The following is an 18,005-nucleotide window of genomic DNA, read 5'->3' as shown; positions in this document are numbered from 1 at the left end:
TTTCTCGAAGGACCAGGGAATGATAGTGATCAGGGACATGCTAGGTGCACCCAGCAACATTGCTGGTGCACCCAGCAATTAGGTGAATGGGCAAAATTGCCCTTGCGTTAAAAAAAATAATTTCTTCTTCCGGAAGAAGGTTCTTCCGGAAACTTTCCGGAAGAACCTTCTTCCGGAAAGTTTCCGGAAGAACCTTCTTCCGGAAGAACAATTTGTGTTCTACCGGAAGAACCTTTTTCCGGAAGCTTTCCAGAAGAAGTTTCTTCCGGTAGAACAATTTATTCTTCCGGAAGAAGGTTCTTCCGGATGAACAATTTGTTCTACCGGAAGAACCTTCTTCCGGAGAAGCTACCGGAAGAAGGTTCTTCCGGATAAACAATTTGTTCTACCGAAAGAACCTTCTTCCGGTAGCTTCTCCGGAAGAAGGTTCTTCCGGTAGAACAAATTGTTCATCCGGAAGAACCTTCTTCCGGAGAAGTTACCGGAAGAACTTCTTCCGGTAACTTCTCTAGAAAAAGGTTTTTCTGATAGAATAAATTGTTCTACCGGAAGAACCTTCTTCCGAAAGAATGAATTATTTTTTTAATACAAGGGCAATTTTGCCCATTCACCTAATTGCTGGGTGCACCAGCAATGTTGCTGGGTGCACCTAGCATGTCCCTAGTGATCAGCACCAAAGACCCAAACGCATCAGTAGAAAGCCCACAGACTAGGAGGAGTATGTTCACTAGGTTGTTACCTTTTGTATTAGTGAAATAAAGCATTTTGTTATAGTGGAATTGCATTGTTCTTTCTGTTTTTAGTGGAACCAGCTTGTGGTACAGGTGTCAGGCATTGATAGGGTCTGGTAGAACTTTCTGTTTTAGGTCTGATGCTGTAATAGCTATATATATGAATGAATATGACAGTAAGAGGCACTGAAAATTTTACCAAATTCCAGGCTCTGTTTCTTCTCTTGTTTTCTGGAGTTACCCTTCGTGGCCTCAAATACAGGAAGTTTCCTTGCCTATATTCAGCACCTTATCAGGATACTTAAAAAAATAATTTCTTTTATCTGTGGTTTTAGTTATCTTTTATATTTCAAGATCATTGAGTATTCTCATATCAAATTATGTCGTCTGCAGCACTTAACAATTTAACCAAAGCGTGACACGCGTGCAGATAAACACGGTTGCAACTATTGTGTTATATATATAGAGAGAGAGAGATTGTAATATACATGATTTTTTTTTCTCAAATGCCAATGATGACAAGGTTCTCAGAGAAAAGAAATAAAAGCAAAATATAACACACAAGACTTCGATATTCTACTTTCACAGTTAAGAAACATCGAATTCAAAGGAAGGAGTAACTTGTCCTTAAGTCAACGTACATGTTACTCATGCGACTCAGAAGAATGAAAAAATAAAGATGTTTGGGGCAAAGCCCAGAAAAATAATTTGGTACTTCAACTTAGAACCACGTGTAATATGAACCATCCTACTGAGAAGAAAACAAAAGAAAGGAAAGGAACATGACAACGAACAGAAGTGACATAACTAAAGAACTAATAAATAATAAGCTCATGTCAGAAATCTGCAAAGACGGTGAAAAGATCACCATTGATGTAATCATTGTCGACCAAACTCACCAAGAAGTAGCTGCCCCCAACCTGTGACACAAATAGAAAGAATTATCAAAACTCTAGCATCTAGCTGAAAACAAAAATAATGCATTGCCATCAAATACACGGTATTTCCTTTTATAAGGCAGTGTGCAAGGTTTTACAGGACCATAGATTTAGAAACCAACCTCTTCAACCAATTTCCTGGATGCATCACCCTCAGGGTACAAGCTTGCCCATCCTCTTGACCAAATTTCAAATGCCTCATCCTTCCATACATTGAAGCTGACAGGATCAACAATGGTTGGTTGAATTATCTCCTTAGCTGGGAAGACACCCCATGTCACAGCATTAACATCAGTTTGACCCACATTAGATTTCCAGCTCCCGTCTTTATTCACAGCCATATAAGTTAAAGATGTTCGATCCTTGCATTTATCAACAAGTGCATCCAGCTTTTCCTTAGAGCAGAAGAACTCTACATATGCCTTCTGGTAAACATACCCGCCTGGTCCACCCCAGCCTAGGCCAAATTTCAAACAAAAATGATTTAGTGTATCTCATATCCACCAACCAATATGGACAAGATATGAATACCCTCAGTCACAAATTGCACCCTTTTGAGTACTTTTCAATCTTCATTATTTGTTTTACAAGAAAATATAGTTAATATAAAGTGGTACAGCCACACATCTCACTCAATACTAGTCCAAAAGTAAATTAAAAAAAAATCCTTCCCATCATCTGGCCACCTGAAGTCCAGAACTTAAGAATAATATTTTTCCTATTCAGCTTAAAAGTAGTTTAGGCAATCAACAATTTGAATTGATCTGTAAGACAACCAGATCCGTGATCTGTATAGGTTCAAATGTATCACATTTGACATAATGTAATTTTTACCAACAAAAAACAAGAAAAAGGAAATTGGAAATAAAACAGAACTAAAATTGCCCACTTGTGGCTGTATGTGGAATTGTGGCACCTTACTAACATGTTATCCATTAGAACAACATCAGATTCAGCAGACGAGCATGCACAAACCAACAAAAAACATCAAAAAGGAAATTGGTAGGAAATTAAAAAAAAAATGGAACTACAGAGACAAATAACAAAATTAAAAAGGCTGGTTTCAATGCTTTGAATTTAGATTTGCTTCAATAGGATTCCTTACTTAATCCAGTCACATGCTTCAATATTCAGGTAATTAAAGACAAGGCACAAATCAGACAGCCAGTGCTAAGGTTAACATGCCTACTTTTCATTGGTGAAAATATTTCAAACCAAAGATACCCTACTGGAAGACCGTGTCAAAAGGTAATCAACCTAACTGTAAGTAACCTCTTTAAAACGAGTTGTAAGTAAATGATAGAAATAGTAAAAATAATCAAAACCTAGATTTTGGGAAGGGAACAAATATTCACCATTATTAAGATAGGTATTAGAAATGGACCAAGCCTAACTCAACCCTAAAGGCTACCTCAAAGGAAGAGGATTGTGCAAGTCTTATAGGGAACATTTTGGCCATATTCTAAGCTAGACATCTTAACAGACACCTCAAGCCCAGAACTGGACATCTGCACTGCAGGTAACCTAACAGAGTTAAAAAAGCAGACGATTACCGGAGTCTTTTTGTAATGGGTATTCTGATCATATTCCAAACCAATGTGGGACATCTTAACAATATGCATACGTCAGTACCAGGACAGAAGGGGGAAAGCCTCCTATATCATGTCATACATACACTTGACCACCATTGTTCAAGACACAAGTAACTGTGGCTGTCTGTGGTTCCATCCTGCTATGAGCCTATGACTATCTAGCCCTTGCTTCTACCTCATTCCAAAATAAACCTAAAGAAATATTCAACTATCTAACTTGTATCAGAAAGTTAGTCATCCATCTATAGCTAGTACAAACTACAATGCTCTAAACCTACATCCAGAAAATATCATGCATAGATAAAAATTAACTTCTTTTACACCCACCAACAGTAGGAGAATCTGACTTTTCCCCATTGACAGCTGGCTGGCTATTGATGGTGAGGAAGCCCTTTGTGTTAATCTTTTCCAGCAGCTCATTTATTATCTTTGTCTCTGGCTGAAGACCATCTAGTTCTGACCAAGGATTGCTTCTCAACTTTCCAAGACAATACAGTCTAAACCTCTGATATGCAACAAAAGGCGTAAATTAGATGACGTCGAACTGTTAGTAAGAATACTCTAGCAATGTTCCAAGTACAGTAACTCCACCTCATATATATCTTCAATGCTTTTCAAGGGAACTGCCCATTCTTCAACAAGCTTCTTGTCCCGTGCACGTGGCCGCATGAACTGCAAGAAAGAAATTATAGCACCAGCAAATTACAAGACTTGCCAATTTCTAAAAGCTTCAATGTAGTGTTTCATTCTTCTGCCTTGTTTACCAATAACACAAATTAAAATCACTAAGTAACCATGTGCACCTGATAATCAGATAATGCACCATATGATGGATTACAGGAATCACCCCAACGCCCGTGTGGGTATTGATCCCATCCTATTGTCCTTGATATGTAGCTTTTTGGACGATTTGCCCTATGATAGTTGCATAAAGAACGTAAGAAATCCTTCAGACAGATACTTCCTTCTTATATTTTGGAACAAGACATACCAATTGCAAAGTAACATACCAAAAGATTGGACGGACATCTTCTTTAACACGGAAAACATTTGCAGGGCGTCTCCAAGGTAAGGACCTAGAAACTTTGGTCTCTTCAATTAGGCCAAGGTTCTGCCAGAAATAACATTAATATCACCTTCCAATTAAGTGAAGTCTTTCAAAAATAACATTAAAAATATACACATCACATGCAATAGGAGACAACCATTAGTATCGCTAATGCCGATTTCTCCATATTTAGTGTATAAAGATGCAATGTATTAATTCCATGAGCTAAAATCTTTTTGCACATTTCAGTTCCCAGGTGAATTCCATAAGCCTTGACAGCTTCTTCGTTGTCCTTGATAGGCTCTAAAGCAGCCATAATGTCAGCTGGTATCTAGATTGTCATTGAAAATAAAACATTGTATTAGAGCCGATGACACTTGACATATATAACAAATTAGTAAAAACTAAAAAGTAAACGCATATGACATAACTAAGAAATATAATATGTTCACTCATCCACACATCATTCTTCTCTCTGCTACGCAAATTTTATTCTCTGGAAAGATTTTTACCACCTAACATTCAGTTTCATTAAATGTCATAGCAAGTATATTGCTTTCATGATTGACCTCCCAAGCATAAAACTAATTTGATTTTTAGTAATGAGATTCTCTTCCTAATCTCCACTAAATTAACCTTCCCCATAACTTCATATATGACTCATCAGCTTTATTCCCCTATAATTAGCACAATTTTGTATGTCTCCCTTGCTCTTATAAATAGGGATTAGAGAACAGGTCCTCCACTCTTCCAGCATTTTCCTAAACCTCATAATTGATAGTTTAGGCATGACTGGAATGCATAACAGACATCAATGCATGTTGGGTTAATACTCTAGTAGTTACCTATCTATCTAATTGCAAGTAATTCTTTACCTACCAATGTAATTTCTATACACTTGCTGAAGTCTAATTTTTATTATTCTCAAGTTCCAAAGGGCACAATTATTTTTTCTTCCAGTATACATGTATAAAGAGACATCTATATTCAACATTCAAGTGACCTTTTATGCTTCCTTTGAGAACCCCCCTTCCCCAAGGTCCTTGAGATCATTAAACATTTACAATATTTAATACTAGGTCTACACAATTTTTTTCTTACCTTTGTTTTGCAAAACCCAGTCATGCGGATAAAGCCCTTGTAATTATTAATGGGCATAATTCCAGGTACAATAGGGCACGTTATTCCAATTTGGCGACAGTCGTTCACAAATTTGAGGAATATATCCGTATCATAAAATAACTGAGTGACAATCAGATCTGCTCCAGCATCAACCTATAAAAAGAACAGAAAATCAGAAAAGGAGGCCTGAAAAACAGGCAGAAAGATAAACAAAAAATTCCTTGCAAAGTAATCCTTCTCCACTGCCCACTCCTCTTTGTTTACTTTTTATTTACATTTAGAATAGGAATAGCCATGTTTATAAAAAAATGCAGCATTTCTCATTAATACTTTTTCCTTCTTGTTTAAGCATGCAAGTCACAGATTAAAAGAATCCTCCCCTCAAATTATGTTCTAGAAATGATTAAAAAAAACATAAAATGGATGGATTCTAATTCGATGACAAGACCTTGCTCTTCAAGTAAGCAAGATCATTTTGATAACCCTCTGATGTAGCCAACCCATCACTTTCTATAACATCCGGATGTGCCTCTGAAGAGAAAGACCATTATAAGAGAAAATGATGGTGGAAAAAGGAGCAGAAAGCACTTGACAGAAAGTGATAATGAAGTTAAAAATAAGGATAACAAAAGCAAGAAACCTGGATAACCAGCGACTGTAATGCCAAAGTAGTCACCATATTTAGCTCTGATATGTTGCACCTACAAAAACACAAGCATCCCTAAAATCAGGACTCAAGACCAGACAAGTGGCCCAACTAACAGGATCTAGTATCAAGTTTTATGAAACCAAAACTAAAGTTTTATCATCACTAAGAATTCAGTACAATGTTCCATAACTTAGTGGAAAATGTTGTCTACTTGTTTGAAAGTTTGGTTCAAAAAAATGTAACAAAATGGAATTAAGAGTGCATGTGTGACCGAATGAGTAATTAAACCAAAAATATATTCAGCAAATTCCTCTGGCTCAATCTCCACAAAATAAATGGAGTCCAGAAATTATAGACTTGCTCAGAGGTGAATTGGCAAAATAGAGCATGAGTGAGGGTGATATGGTACTACACAGATCCCAGCAAACCTAGGCAAAAATAGAATGAATTGATGATATAAGTATGAGGAAAATTGGAAGAGAAAGGAATAGGTACCAAGTCGCGTGCACAGGCAAAGCCGCCTTCGACCTGGACGAATTTGTCCTGACCATGCGGTGGATCACCTCGAAGTGCAAGCACATTTTGGAGGCCATTGGACTTGATGGTGTGGAGAGCATGGTCAATCTTCTCAACAGGCATGTTGGTGCAGGTGAGGTGCATCATGGTCTCCACACAGACAATGTTCTGCATCTTGTTGGCAATTTCCAATGTAAGATCAGCCGTTGTCCCTCCAGCACCCCAAGTGATGTCGCAAAATGAGGGGTTGTGCACCACCATGCGGTCCATCCTCTCAAACAGATTGTCCACCCCATCCTCAGTCTTGGGCGGGAAGAACTCAAATGAGAACACCACCCTGTTTGGATCAGCCGAGGCTGCGTGAATTTTCTCAATGATCTTCATTTTTTATCTTTGTCCCTGAGGCCAAGCCAACCAAAGCAGTAAGTAGATCAGCTAGATCCAACACTCAATCCTAAAACAAACTTATTCATACAACAACAACAATTGTGTATGTATCCGTTGACATTCAATAGCCGAATTAGGAAAAGAGTTATAAGTTCTGGATGAGAATTGTGAACCCTAACATTAAGAACGGAAGGGGAAACGAAAACTTGAAAGAAATAAGAGCAATAGTCGTACCTTGTGAGGTGAGGTAAGGTAAGGTAGACAGAGATACACAAAGCGCGGAATGTGAGGAGCGGTAATGTGGTTATTTGTTTATTTATAGAGGAAACGACACAGGTAGATCTGAGATCTGAGTGAGGATGGTTGGTGGCAACTGGCTACCGGTGGTCCCTTGTCACTTTTTCAATTTTTTCTTCGCATTAGAATGAATTTATGGGTGAGAGATACACGAAGCGCGGAATGTGGGGAGCGGTAGGTAATGTGGTTATTTATAGAGGAAACGACACATGTAGATCTGTGAAGGAGTGAGGATGGTTGGTGGCAACTGGCTACCGGTGGTTCCTTGTTCATTTTTTCTTCACGTGATAGAATGGAATTTATGGGTGAGAAGAGTGACACCGCTACTTTTTTTCCACATCAGTTCACAAAAAGTTGGAGATATTCTTTTTCATCGTTTTAATTAAAAAAAAATGGGTCTTTCAACAAGAAAAAAAATATTAAACTTAGGATTGGCTATTTTAGTATATGTGAATCTGGAGTGATAAAATAAGATCTGAGTATCATAACCCATAAAATTAAGGCCTTAAAAAAATAATTAAAGACACATATGTACCCAAGAAATCCATTTTTTCACGAAGTCCATTTTCCTCTGGATACTTACAAGATAAATTCACTCAACATGGTTTCCATATATCAATTTTTTAGTGCAATCTCTCGCTACTTACTTTTATTCTTATATCTCATATGGTGGATGACTTCTAAGGCTAAAAGGACATTATCTAAGATAGTTTGATTTTCTACAAAAACTGATTGTTCTTGGGAGATGCATTTGGGAAGGATGGGTTTAAGTCTATTGGTAAGGACTTTGGAAATAATTTTGTAGATGATAGTGTAGAAGGGCATAGGTCTAAAGTCTTTCAAAAAGAACACGTTTGAATTCTTTCATACTAAAAGGAGTTATCAAATAGTCATTGTCATAATTGGAAACACATGTGGGAATTTTATTGATAACACGAAGAAAATCATTACAATTGTTCTTAGATATATCCTTTTGGTCAGAAGTAGTGGTACCATCTTCTAGGTTCAAGGAGGAAATGAAATTTTATTTCTTTCTCACATTGGTAAAGGCATGAAAGAATTTTGAATTTGTGTCACCAACCTTCAACCAGAGAATTTTGGCCCTTTGTTTCCAATAGGAGTCCTCTTGGGCAATCAACTGTTTGAGTATGGTATTGGTGTGTTGGTAATGGATGGCATCCTCGGGATTGATAAACTGGTACAACTGGTCAAGTTTCTTGCGACAGGCTTCAATTTGATCAAAGTAATTCCTTTTTATGTGTCTTCCCACGTGTTCATTTCAGCATAGCAAAAATTGATTTTGGATAAGAAGTCTCCTTGAAGAGATTTGTCCCAACTAGTTTTGGCAACGTCACTTAGTTCCTCTCCAAGGCATCAAGTGTGATGATGATAAGACAGTGATTAGATTTAGAGGACACACCATTGATTAGTTTGAAGTTGGGAAAGAGGTCGAACCAATCCATAGTAGCCAAACCATGGTCTTGTTTTTCTTCAATTGCATCACGCTTGTCGCATCTCTTTGCCCATGATATTAATGTCCTTCCATGGGAATGTTATGAAGGCTACAATCAAAGCGAGCCTCCCTGAATCCATTGAGAAGTCAGTTTGGATAATCTACAAGACCAATCTTTTTGTCATTGAACAATAGGTCATTAAGTCTCCGAGAATGCACCAAGGGAGAGAAGAGTCATGAGCCAAAGTTTGCAGGAGGTTCCAAGAGTCCCTTCTTTGGTTTCTACTAGGAAAACCATAGAAACCAACTATTCTCTAGAAAGGTTGATTGTCAAGATGGAATTTGGACATTTATGAAATTGTGGGAGAAGTTGAGAAGATGACAGTTGAATGGTTTCCTCCATAGCAGAGCTAAACCTCCACTCCTGCCATTAGCGTCCACTGCAAAACATGAATCAAAACCAAGTAAAGTTTTTATTTCTTCAATACGTCTGTATGAACCAGGGTTTCACACAAGAAAATGATGTCAACATGATATGACCGGACAAGGTCCCAGCGAATTGGAATTGCGCTTGGGTTTCCAGAACCCTGACAGTTCCAACCAATGATGCTCATTATCCCTAGAGAGCCCGACTGTCAGGGTCTACCATTAAAAAATGAGCAGGGTATGGTTCATTGTCGTTGGATTCTTGCATTGGCTCATTAATAACATTTACATTCACGTTAAAATCCATATTGATTGGCTCATCAATGAATTGTGAATTCACGTTCAAGTACTTGTCGATTGCATTAGTTTACGCCAACCTTCTTTTTATATCACCAATTATGAGCCTATTGTCCCCCTCTTGATTCCTACTTTTATTGGCATTAATAGGAGATGTAACTGATTGATTAATTGTAGGAGATTGGAATTTCGAATTCTTGAAAATAAATGTCATGAAGTCATAACTTTCCTTGTTTGCCTTATGATTTCCATTTAATGTTTTGTTTGGGCAATTAATGTCACCACTAGATTGTCCCCCCTATGTCGGAGTTTGCCATTAGGATGAAGCTCTGCAATTGCGTAAATAGGGAGAAGAGCCAAGCCCACCATTTAAGTGAGCTTCAACCTTCAACTTAGGACCCCAACAACGTTTACCACCATTAAGGATAAGAACTGTAGTTTGTGAAAATGGTCCTTAGTGTGGCCTAAGAGTCCACAAAAAAAGCCAAGTTGTTCATACTTGAAAACATTCTTAATCTTCTTCATTTTTAGGAGAAGAGTATGGATATCCAGAAGCACTCCTATACGCATGAAGGACAACAAAAAATGGAGGAGTTCTTCTCATCATACTCCACATATTGGCTAATGAAATTACCAGGCTCTCACCAACTTGTTGGGGCATAAAACCTGCTATGATTTTATGAATTTGGATATAAAATGGCACATAAAATAGCGGGATGTTGGTAGGGTCTTCACCTTTTTTTATCCCAAAATCAAAATGTTTCTATCAAAAGTCCATAGGCCACCTTTAAGCACCCTCTGACAATCATCATCATGATAGAACTAGAACAAGAATCTCCCTGTTGCTAGATTGGTGATGGTCACTCCTTGGAAGGGTTTCCAAACTAGGGATATACGATTCTTCATTATGTGGCTGCATAATTTTTTTTCTTGCATAAAACAACCAACTAAGCATAGGGAGGAGTCTATTTGTTCTTCATCTTTAGTATCAATGTTAATCTCAAGTCTAGGGTCATCTCCAATGGTTAGGTTCTCTAAGTTTGGTGTTTTCATAGTTAGGTAGGAAGAAGGAGGGGAATGGTAAGAGATATGGAGGTTACAAGTTCACTCAAAAAAGAAAGGAAATGATCAAATTCTCACAGGTACAGGAAAGCTCTCATGGAGAGAGGAAGCTTCTCACAAGGAGAGAAAAAACATAAATGTATGTGAAATTAGACCTTATTATTTTTGTAATGTCAAAACATAAAGTTAATTCCCATTAGTTTACTATATCATATATGTATAGTAAATAGTTAAAAAAAAACATCAAAGGCCCAAGTCATTGGCCTTAACTGCCTAGCCATATAAACGACCTTGACTTGCCACTACCCTTTCTCTTCAATCAAGCAGGAAAACTAAGGACATGCTCTCTCAACATATGATGCATTTGCATGTTAGCTCGAATCCTCCTTAGGCTGGTTTCATATAAGTCAATTTTGATGCGTCCATAAGACAAAATGTTGGAAGTGGTATGGGAATGGAATTATTTGTAGAGTGTTAAGTGGTACTATGCAAAGGAATCATATTTTTGTGAAAAGGGGGGTACTTTTAGAATAAGAAAAGTTCCAAAAAGTTATGGGGTGAGAATAGCAGAAATGGAGCTGTGAATAGTGGTTCCTTGAAGGATTTAGGACTAGGCCTTTTCACCGAAAAAGCCCAATTAGAAAAGAAACGCAATCCACCGGAACCCGAAAGCACATATATTCTCAGAACAAGCTGGAGCTGGGGGAAGAAGAAAACCCAGAATCAAATCAAAAGGTAAAAAACAAATTAAAAGAAAAAGGGAAAAGTATACTACGCAGAAGAGGTGGTTCAAAGTTCAATGGCTGAGAAGAAGGAAATGATTCCGCAACAATTTGACATCGATGCCAAATGGGACGCCTGCATTGATCTCACCGTCCGTCGCTTCGTCTACTCCGCAACCGCCGGTGCATTTGGCGGTCTCCTATTTTTCAGTCAGTACTACTTTCTTTCTTTCTTTCTTTCTTTCTTTCTCTCTCTAATATTGTTGCTCTATGTTTGAGGATGTGCTGAAGAAAATCCTACATCCTTTTCTTGTTTCCGACAACAGATATTCTTATTAGATAGTACTTGGTCTTGCCTATTTTATTAACCCTAGATGAGAATGAGTCTCCCAAATTCCTCCCAATTCTATCCATTATCATCCTAATAGATTTCCAAAGAGATTCTGTGTGTGTTTGCTTTCTAGTGCATTCACAGCACAAGTTTGAAATCTGTGCCACATGATGCCTGAAAGTCTATTTGATTCCTTCCTCACATTATTCAGTAATCAATTTCTCATTTTTTTCCAAAACAAGTGTTTTGAAAACCAGAAAACAGGAAAAAAAAGATGTTTTCTCATCATCTTCTTCTATTTTCTTCATGTACTCTATTCAAGTGCTCAAGGAACAAACTTTTACAAAACATAAATATGCTCAGACTCCACTTGTAAAATCATAAGAGTTTGCCTAATACAAAAATAAATATTCAAAACACCTATCATAATGTCCTAGGGCAATGACCTCTGGCTTGACCAGAGGAGATTCTGGCAAGATCATTGATGCTTTGGTGTGTTCTGTTCTGGTTCGTAACCGAGTTTAATTTTTGTGTGAACATCAGTAAATTCTACATTGGGCAGAGATCATTCCAGTATCGTCTAAAATTGTGATGATTTTGGAGGCTTTTGCTGCAGACCGTGTTTCTGGCAGCCAAGGGTCTTACAGATCTGTGAGCAGCAGTTGTCTAAGTGCATGTTTGATTTCACTTTATAGAATTGATTTTGAGTTCACAATTGATTTTAGATAGTTTTTCACATGTTTGGTTCCATGTTGGAAAAGAGTTCAAAATTGATTCTGTGTCCAAAATTGATTATGAGCTTAAGTAACTTTAAGTAGTTTCAGCATTGGATAAAAAAAATTATACTGAATTTTACTTGAAAATCAATTCTAACCAAAATCATCCAAACATGAATCACTGAATCACATTACTTCAAAATCAATTCTAACCAAAATCAATTTTGTCAAGTGTCAACACTCATCCAAACACACTCTTGTGGTTTCAATCCTCCAGAAAGGAGCAATCAAGGGTGAACAGTGTTGCAAGTTTGAAAGCCAGAGTCATTCTTGGATTTCCTTTTGTTCTTGGGCATTGGATTGTCTGGCTTTGCTCTTATTTTCTTCTTTATGCTGGCTGTTTCTCTTCTCTTTTGGGTGATAGCCTTTGGTTAAGATGGATTGTGTGTTATTTCACTTATTTGTCTTAGGCCTTGGCTTGTGGGTGAGTGTTAGAATATATTTATTTTATCTTTAGATTATCTTCGAATATATTTTGAGTATGTTGTGAAATCAGTTAGACACCTAATTGAGCTGGCAATTTTAGAGTTGTTTACTGATTTTTTTGGTCTTTGTTTGGTTTGAGAAATGCTTTCTGTTTTTACTTGGTTTCCTTTTTTCAATAGTTTGTATAGGAAAAAGTGAAAATGGGAAATAGAAATAGAAAACAGAAAAAAGTTGTTTCCACCATTTCCTGTACAAACTTTTGAAAACAGAAAACGTTTTTTCCAACCAAATAGCTCCTTATATATCTTGATTCTGTTTCCTTATTTTATTTTATTTGATTACTTGGTCTCTTTCTTAGTTGACCTGATATTGTACTAGTGGTACTAGTATTGATCTAATTATTAGTAGAAATAGGAGTATTACATTAGGGTATTGTAAACATTACATCCTATCAAGAAAATATTCACTGGTATTATTGTTTGACATCTTTCAATTGTTCCAACCCCTAACCGTAAACCTGTACTTTTTTTTATTAAAATGACACTTTACTTGATTAGTTGCAAACATTGAGGTGAAAACCACTCAACATCAATGTTTTGTTTACGTAGTCTATCATACTCTATCAACTAGCATATTAATGGAGCTTCTACAAAATAGCATTGTTTTTTGGCTTAAATATGTTCAAGGTCCCTACAAATGTAGTGATTTTTTTAGTCCTTTCAATGTTCTTTTTCTTGGTTTTTTATCCTTGTAATGTCCATTGTCACTTGTTTTGGTTCCTTCCATGAACTTGCCGTAGCAGCACATTTCATGTCCCTGCAAATATAGCAATTTTGTTTCTATGTTCTTGCAAAATATAGCAATTTTTGTTCTCTGTCCCAAAAATAATATAGTGGTTTTCGTTTTAGTCCATGCCATTGCATCCCTGCAAAATATAGTGGTTTCTGTTTTTAGTCTGCTGTCATGGCAAAATCCATTTTGTTTTGCAGGGGTTAAAAAACAAAAGACACTATATTTGTAGGAATGTAAAACATATTTAAGCCTCTTTTTAAAATTTTAGTATGATGATAATATTATTTGATAACTTTAATGCTTTACCATGTTTTTGCACATGCAGATTTGGATGAAAACTGTTTAACTAAATTACTGCAATCTTGTGCATTTTTTTCTTTATTATATCTTTATGTGCATTGAGAAAATAAATTGTGAAAGTCTTATTTGTCTTGCTAAATGGGACTTATGCTGTTGCATAGTACTGCCTCTAAGCCTCTTATGGTTGCATTGAAGGCCAATGCCAGTTTGAAAAAATAATATATGGTTAGTATGCAGCCACTTGAATTACCCCATGAAGGCATTTAAGCCAAGGATTACTGTTCAATTTTCTAGGTATGACATATAAGCCAATTTGTTGGGTGAGTGTCGTGATTAGTCTTGTCATTAGTAGTCTCATCTTAATTAGAAAATTTGGTATTTATAATCAATTTAAGCTACTGATTCTGTTTATATTGCAAAAAGCAAGGTTGAGTTATTTATACATGTTGGTGGTTTAGATTGGTGTTTATTATATCTTTTATTATACAATACAATCATCTTGTAGTATTATATGCCTTTATGCACTCCCGCACCCCTGAATTTAATGGGCTATTTTTGCATTGCATTGATTGAGGACTTGAATCTTTGTGGTTGATACCTCCCCAAATTGTTAATATTATTGATTTTCTCCAATTCTGATTGTTGTACTAGGGAGTCCTGTGACTCGATGGGCATCTATTGCTTTTGGTGCTGGAGTTGGAATTGGATCTGCATATGCAGAATGTTCTCGTCTGTTCGATGGACCTCCAACAAATTTACCCTTACCTAAGGTCTCCGAAACTGCTACTCAGGTAGGATTTGTCTTTTATTTTCTTGTTTATATATTCCCTCCATCCCTAATTATAAATATTGTTAACTAATTCACACATATTAAGAAAGTTGGTTAATTTAGTCATTAACATTAAATTTGATTTAAATTGTAACATTTTTCTAAAACTACCTTTAAGTAATTAATGTATGGAGAGAGAATAATAATAGTTGAGTTTTAATTTTAAAACTAAATTCTTCAATTCTCCAATCCTCATGAGAGAAAGAGACAATTCATAGCATTTATTATTGTTGGACTAAAATAATTAATGCAAGGGACAATTAGAAAAGAGTCTTATGAAAAGGGACAAGGAAATTTCAAAACAATGTCTTATATTTAGGGACGGAGGGAGTATAATGCCAGATCCAATTGCAAGGTATGGGACTTTAGTCCCACACTGGAAGTATGGGATTGTGGCAATTTGGGCTCTCCAACTTCAATGGTTAGCTTATGATGTGGTTCTCCCAAGGTTCTTATCATATAATTTGGCATGATTGTCCAAAGCATATGTCATGTGTCAAAAGTTATTAGTAGGCAGAGTTAGTTTTAGTGTTAAGATTTGACATATACTTACTGGAAATGGAACAAGTTATAAATCATGGACAATGGCAGTGATATAGTGCCATTGCATTGAGTTGTGTTGCAGCAGGTGATAGCTATAGGTTCTCATTTGCATCATAGTAGTCAATCTAAAATAATGGCGCAGAGCAGCCCAAAAATGCTATATTGAATGCAAATTATGATTTGCATCTTGGTTAAGGTCGTGACTATCACACTCAAAATCATGGCCACTAAAGCAGAAAAAATGTGGCTGTTGCAACTTGCAAGTACTGTTGCAAACAAGGGTTGAAAACCCACATTTACCCTTGACTTTTGAGTTCTTTTTTTGTTGTTGATAGTCTCAGGGTTTCTAGTGAGTCTTTTGCTTTAGAAACATCATTGGATTTGAAACTTTCCTCCAATCATTCAGGAAGAATGTTACTTCTGTTTTGAAGTCTATCTGACCCAGTGACCTCCACTACTAGTCGACATCTGTTTTCTGGCCCACCCGTGTACCTAGCCATTGACACATTGCTTATAGGTCTCTGACTCTCTGTTTTTCATTTGGTTTCCACTCACCCATCCGAGCTTAGTCTTTGTTTACACGTAACAGCTCACAAATGTATGTTCTTTTTATTTTATGACAAATGCTAATTAGTGTGGCCTTAGGGCACTGGTTAAGGAAGTAAAAAGGGAAAGTCTTTTATTGGGATGCAGAAAAATTAGCTCTCCTATTATTTTTTAAAATGCACTCCCACTTCCCTTTTATTCCCTAACATTGCCCTGCCCAGGCACTTGTTAGCAAGACCCTTTATTTACTTATTTCTGTGTTCTTTTCGTTTTTCTACTTCTAACTTTTTAGTTCTGTTTAACAAAAAAAGAAGAGGTAATGCTGGGAGCACTTCTAACACTCTCTTGAACAAACTCTCATTGGTTGAAATTTATTAGAAATCACAAAAACTTTGTGGGTCTCACATCTTATTTAATGAACATCTCTTCTGATTTTGTATATTTTCAACAAATTTTTACCAATAGAAGAGTTTATAAGAAAGAGTGTATTCCTAGCACTCCTCAAAACAATATTATGTTTGTTCTTCTTCTTTCATACTTAACAAAAATTCACATTTCTTAAATTTTTTATCTAATATGTTTTGTTTTTTCTTTTACGGACTTTTCCATCTTTCATTTTTTTACTTCATTCCATTCCCATGTTCTTATTGCTCCTAGATTGTTGGTGGTTGTTTGTGTAGACTAGGACAATATTTATGATGAATTTCTTTAATTTTGGGTAACTTTTGAGCATTTATATGGATGTACTATAATATTTAGTCTGTATTATAATATTTGAAATAGCCGTAATCTTGTTATCCACTACCTCTTTATAGCATTTACTTGGTTAAATGCTATGGGTTGCTATCAGGATTGATAACTATGAATATGAAATTGGTAAGGTAAAAATGAGAAAATAAATTTAAGATGAGAGGAAGTTTGTCGGCAGAGTTTTTGTGATCAAAGAGACAGGTTGTTTGTGTGGTTTACATGTGGAAGTGAAGTAGTCTAAATTGGCTCACTAGCCTTTATAACTTGGATATTTGAAATTTTCTTATAATCTTGTATCATCTATCATATGATAAAGTTTTAGTTTGCTGTGTCTCGCTAAAATATTAGTGTTGATTGTAATCAGATTTTCCTTATTATTACCTTTCCTAGTTTCTGTTATTATTAGCTTTCCTATATGTGTTTGTTTTTTATTGGATTATTTGATTGATAAGTATAGTATTTTCAGGGTATGTAGGAATTTCTCTTTATTGGAAGGTGTACCTGCAACTTTCATTAAGAGGAAAGCAATTATCTTTTGTGATGGGAATTAATAGGAACATAAATTGCATTGACATACGGCCAGTGAAATAAAATAATTGAATGTGTTCTTGCATGTAATCGGAGATTCCCCAGCCAAGAGGTTGGGCACCAGTTTGTTAGTTTTGCTCATGGTGGCAACATATGTATTTAAAGAACTGGATTGGAACATAATTAACGTATTTCTTGCTTTTGTTTCCTGAATGTGCAGGACTCTGATTAGAAGCCATAAGGGATCCTGGTTCCTGGACGGTGGTGAATCAGAATTTTCTTGTGATTGTTGATGTTCCTTACAGCATTATTGCTCTTCAAAATGTTGCACTACCATGATTTCATAAATGAACGGGACGTATATTTTATTCCTAAGCTTTTACGCTTTTGATTTCCTGTAATCTTAAGTAATGTTTATGTGGAGAAGGATTAAAAAGGAAGCTTTCTTCAGATGTGATTTTCCATTTGCTCTACTTTGAATCCAATCTAACTTTTAAGTATATTCTGAAATCGGATTGGTGATTTAACTGAATTTCCAGGCAATGATTCAATCAGTTTAATTGGTTAAATCAAATTATTCAACAAGATATATTGATAATTAATGTAAAATATTAATAAATTTAATGACAGATTATAATGCATCGAATGTTATCCTCTAATCACAATTTGTCATATAAGAGTTTGATGACTTTTATAATAATTTTATCTTATTTTTTATGTTGCTTTTTTACTTTTTAAGAAATTTATTTTGGTCTTTTATCTTTGTAAATTCATTTAGAATGATTGTTTCATCTATCTAATGTTAATATCACTAATCAGATAAAAATAATGTTAAAGTATTGTGTATTGTAGTTATATGTAGAAAGCTGTATTGTGGAGACAACTGTATTGTGTAAGTGTAAACAATTGTCTCCCTCTCTTTGTACCCTATATATATATATATA

General features: G+C 35.9%; 2 protein-coding genes across 2 annotated transcripts; one reads left to right on the top strand and one right to left on the bottom strand.

Moving 5' to 3' along the window:
* Positions 1-1,208: 1,208 nt before the first annotated feature.
* Positions 1,209-7,439, bottom strand: LOC114417487 (methylenetetrahydrofolate reductase 2-like). Its single transcript, XM_028382737.1, has 12 exons — positions 7,218-7,439; positions 6,576-6,995; positions 6,072-6,132; positions 5,880-5,962; positions 5,411-5,584; positions 4,467-4,640; positions 4,272-4,372; positions 4,065-4,176; positions 3,853-3,933; positions 3,589-3,766; positions 1,792-2,126; positions 1,209-1,651 (listed from the first exon to the last, which is right to left on the bottom strand). Exons 2-12 carry the CDS (start codon positions 6,978-6,980, stop codon positions 1,568-1,570), a joined length of 1,788 nt encoding a protein of 595 aa, XP_028238538.1. The 5' UTR covers positions 6,981-6,995; positions 7,218-7,439; the 3' UTR covers positions 1,209-1,567.
* Positions 7,440-11,213: 3,774 nt separating this feature from the next.
* On the top strand, positions 11,214-17,593 carry LOC114417486 (MICOS complex subunit Mic10-like). Its single transcript, XM_028382736.1, has 3 exons — positions 11,214-11,450; positions 14,517-14,656; positions 17,282-17,593. Exons 1-3 carry the CDS (start codon positions 11,318-11,320, stop codon positions 17,291-17,293), a joined length of 285 nt encoding a protein of 94 aa, XP_028238537.1. The 5' UTR covers positions 11,214-11,317; the 3' UTR covers positions 17,294-17,593.
* The last annotated feature ends 412 nt before the right edge of the window (positions 17,594-18,005 follow it).

The sequence above is a fragment of the Glycine soja genome, chromosome 6, assembly GCF_004193775.1.
Source record: "Glycine soja cultivar W05 chromosome 6, ASM419377v2, whole genome shotgun sequence".
Lineage (NCBI taxonomy): Eukaryota > Viridiplantae > Streptophyta > Magnoliopsida > Fabales > Fabaceae > Glycine > Glycine soja.
Note: the sequence above shows the minus strand (reverse complement) of the source record. Positions and strands in the feature narration are given on the sequence as shown.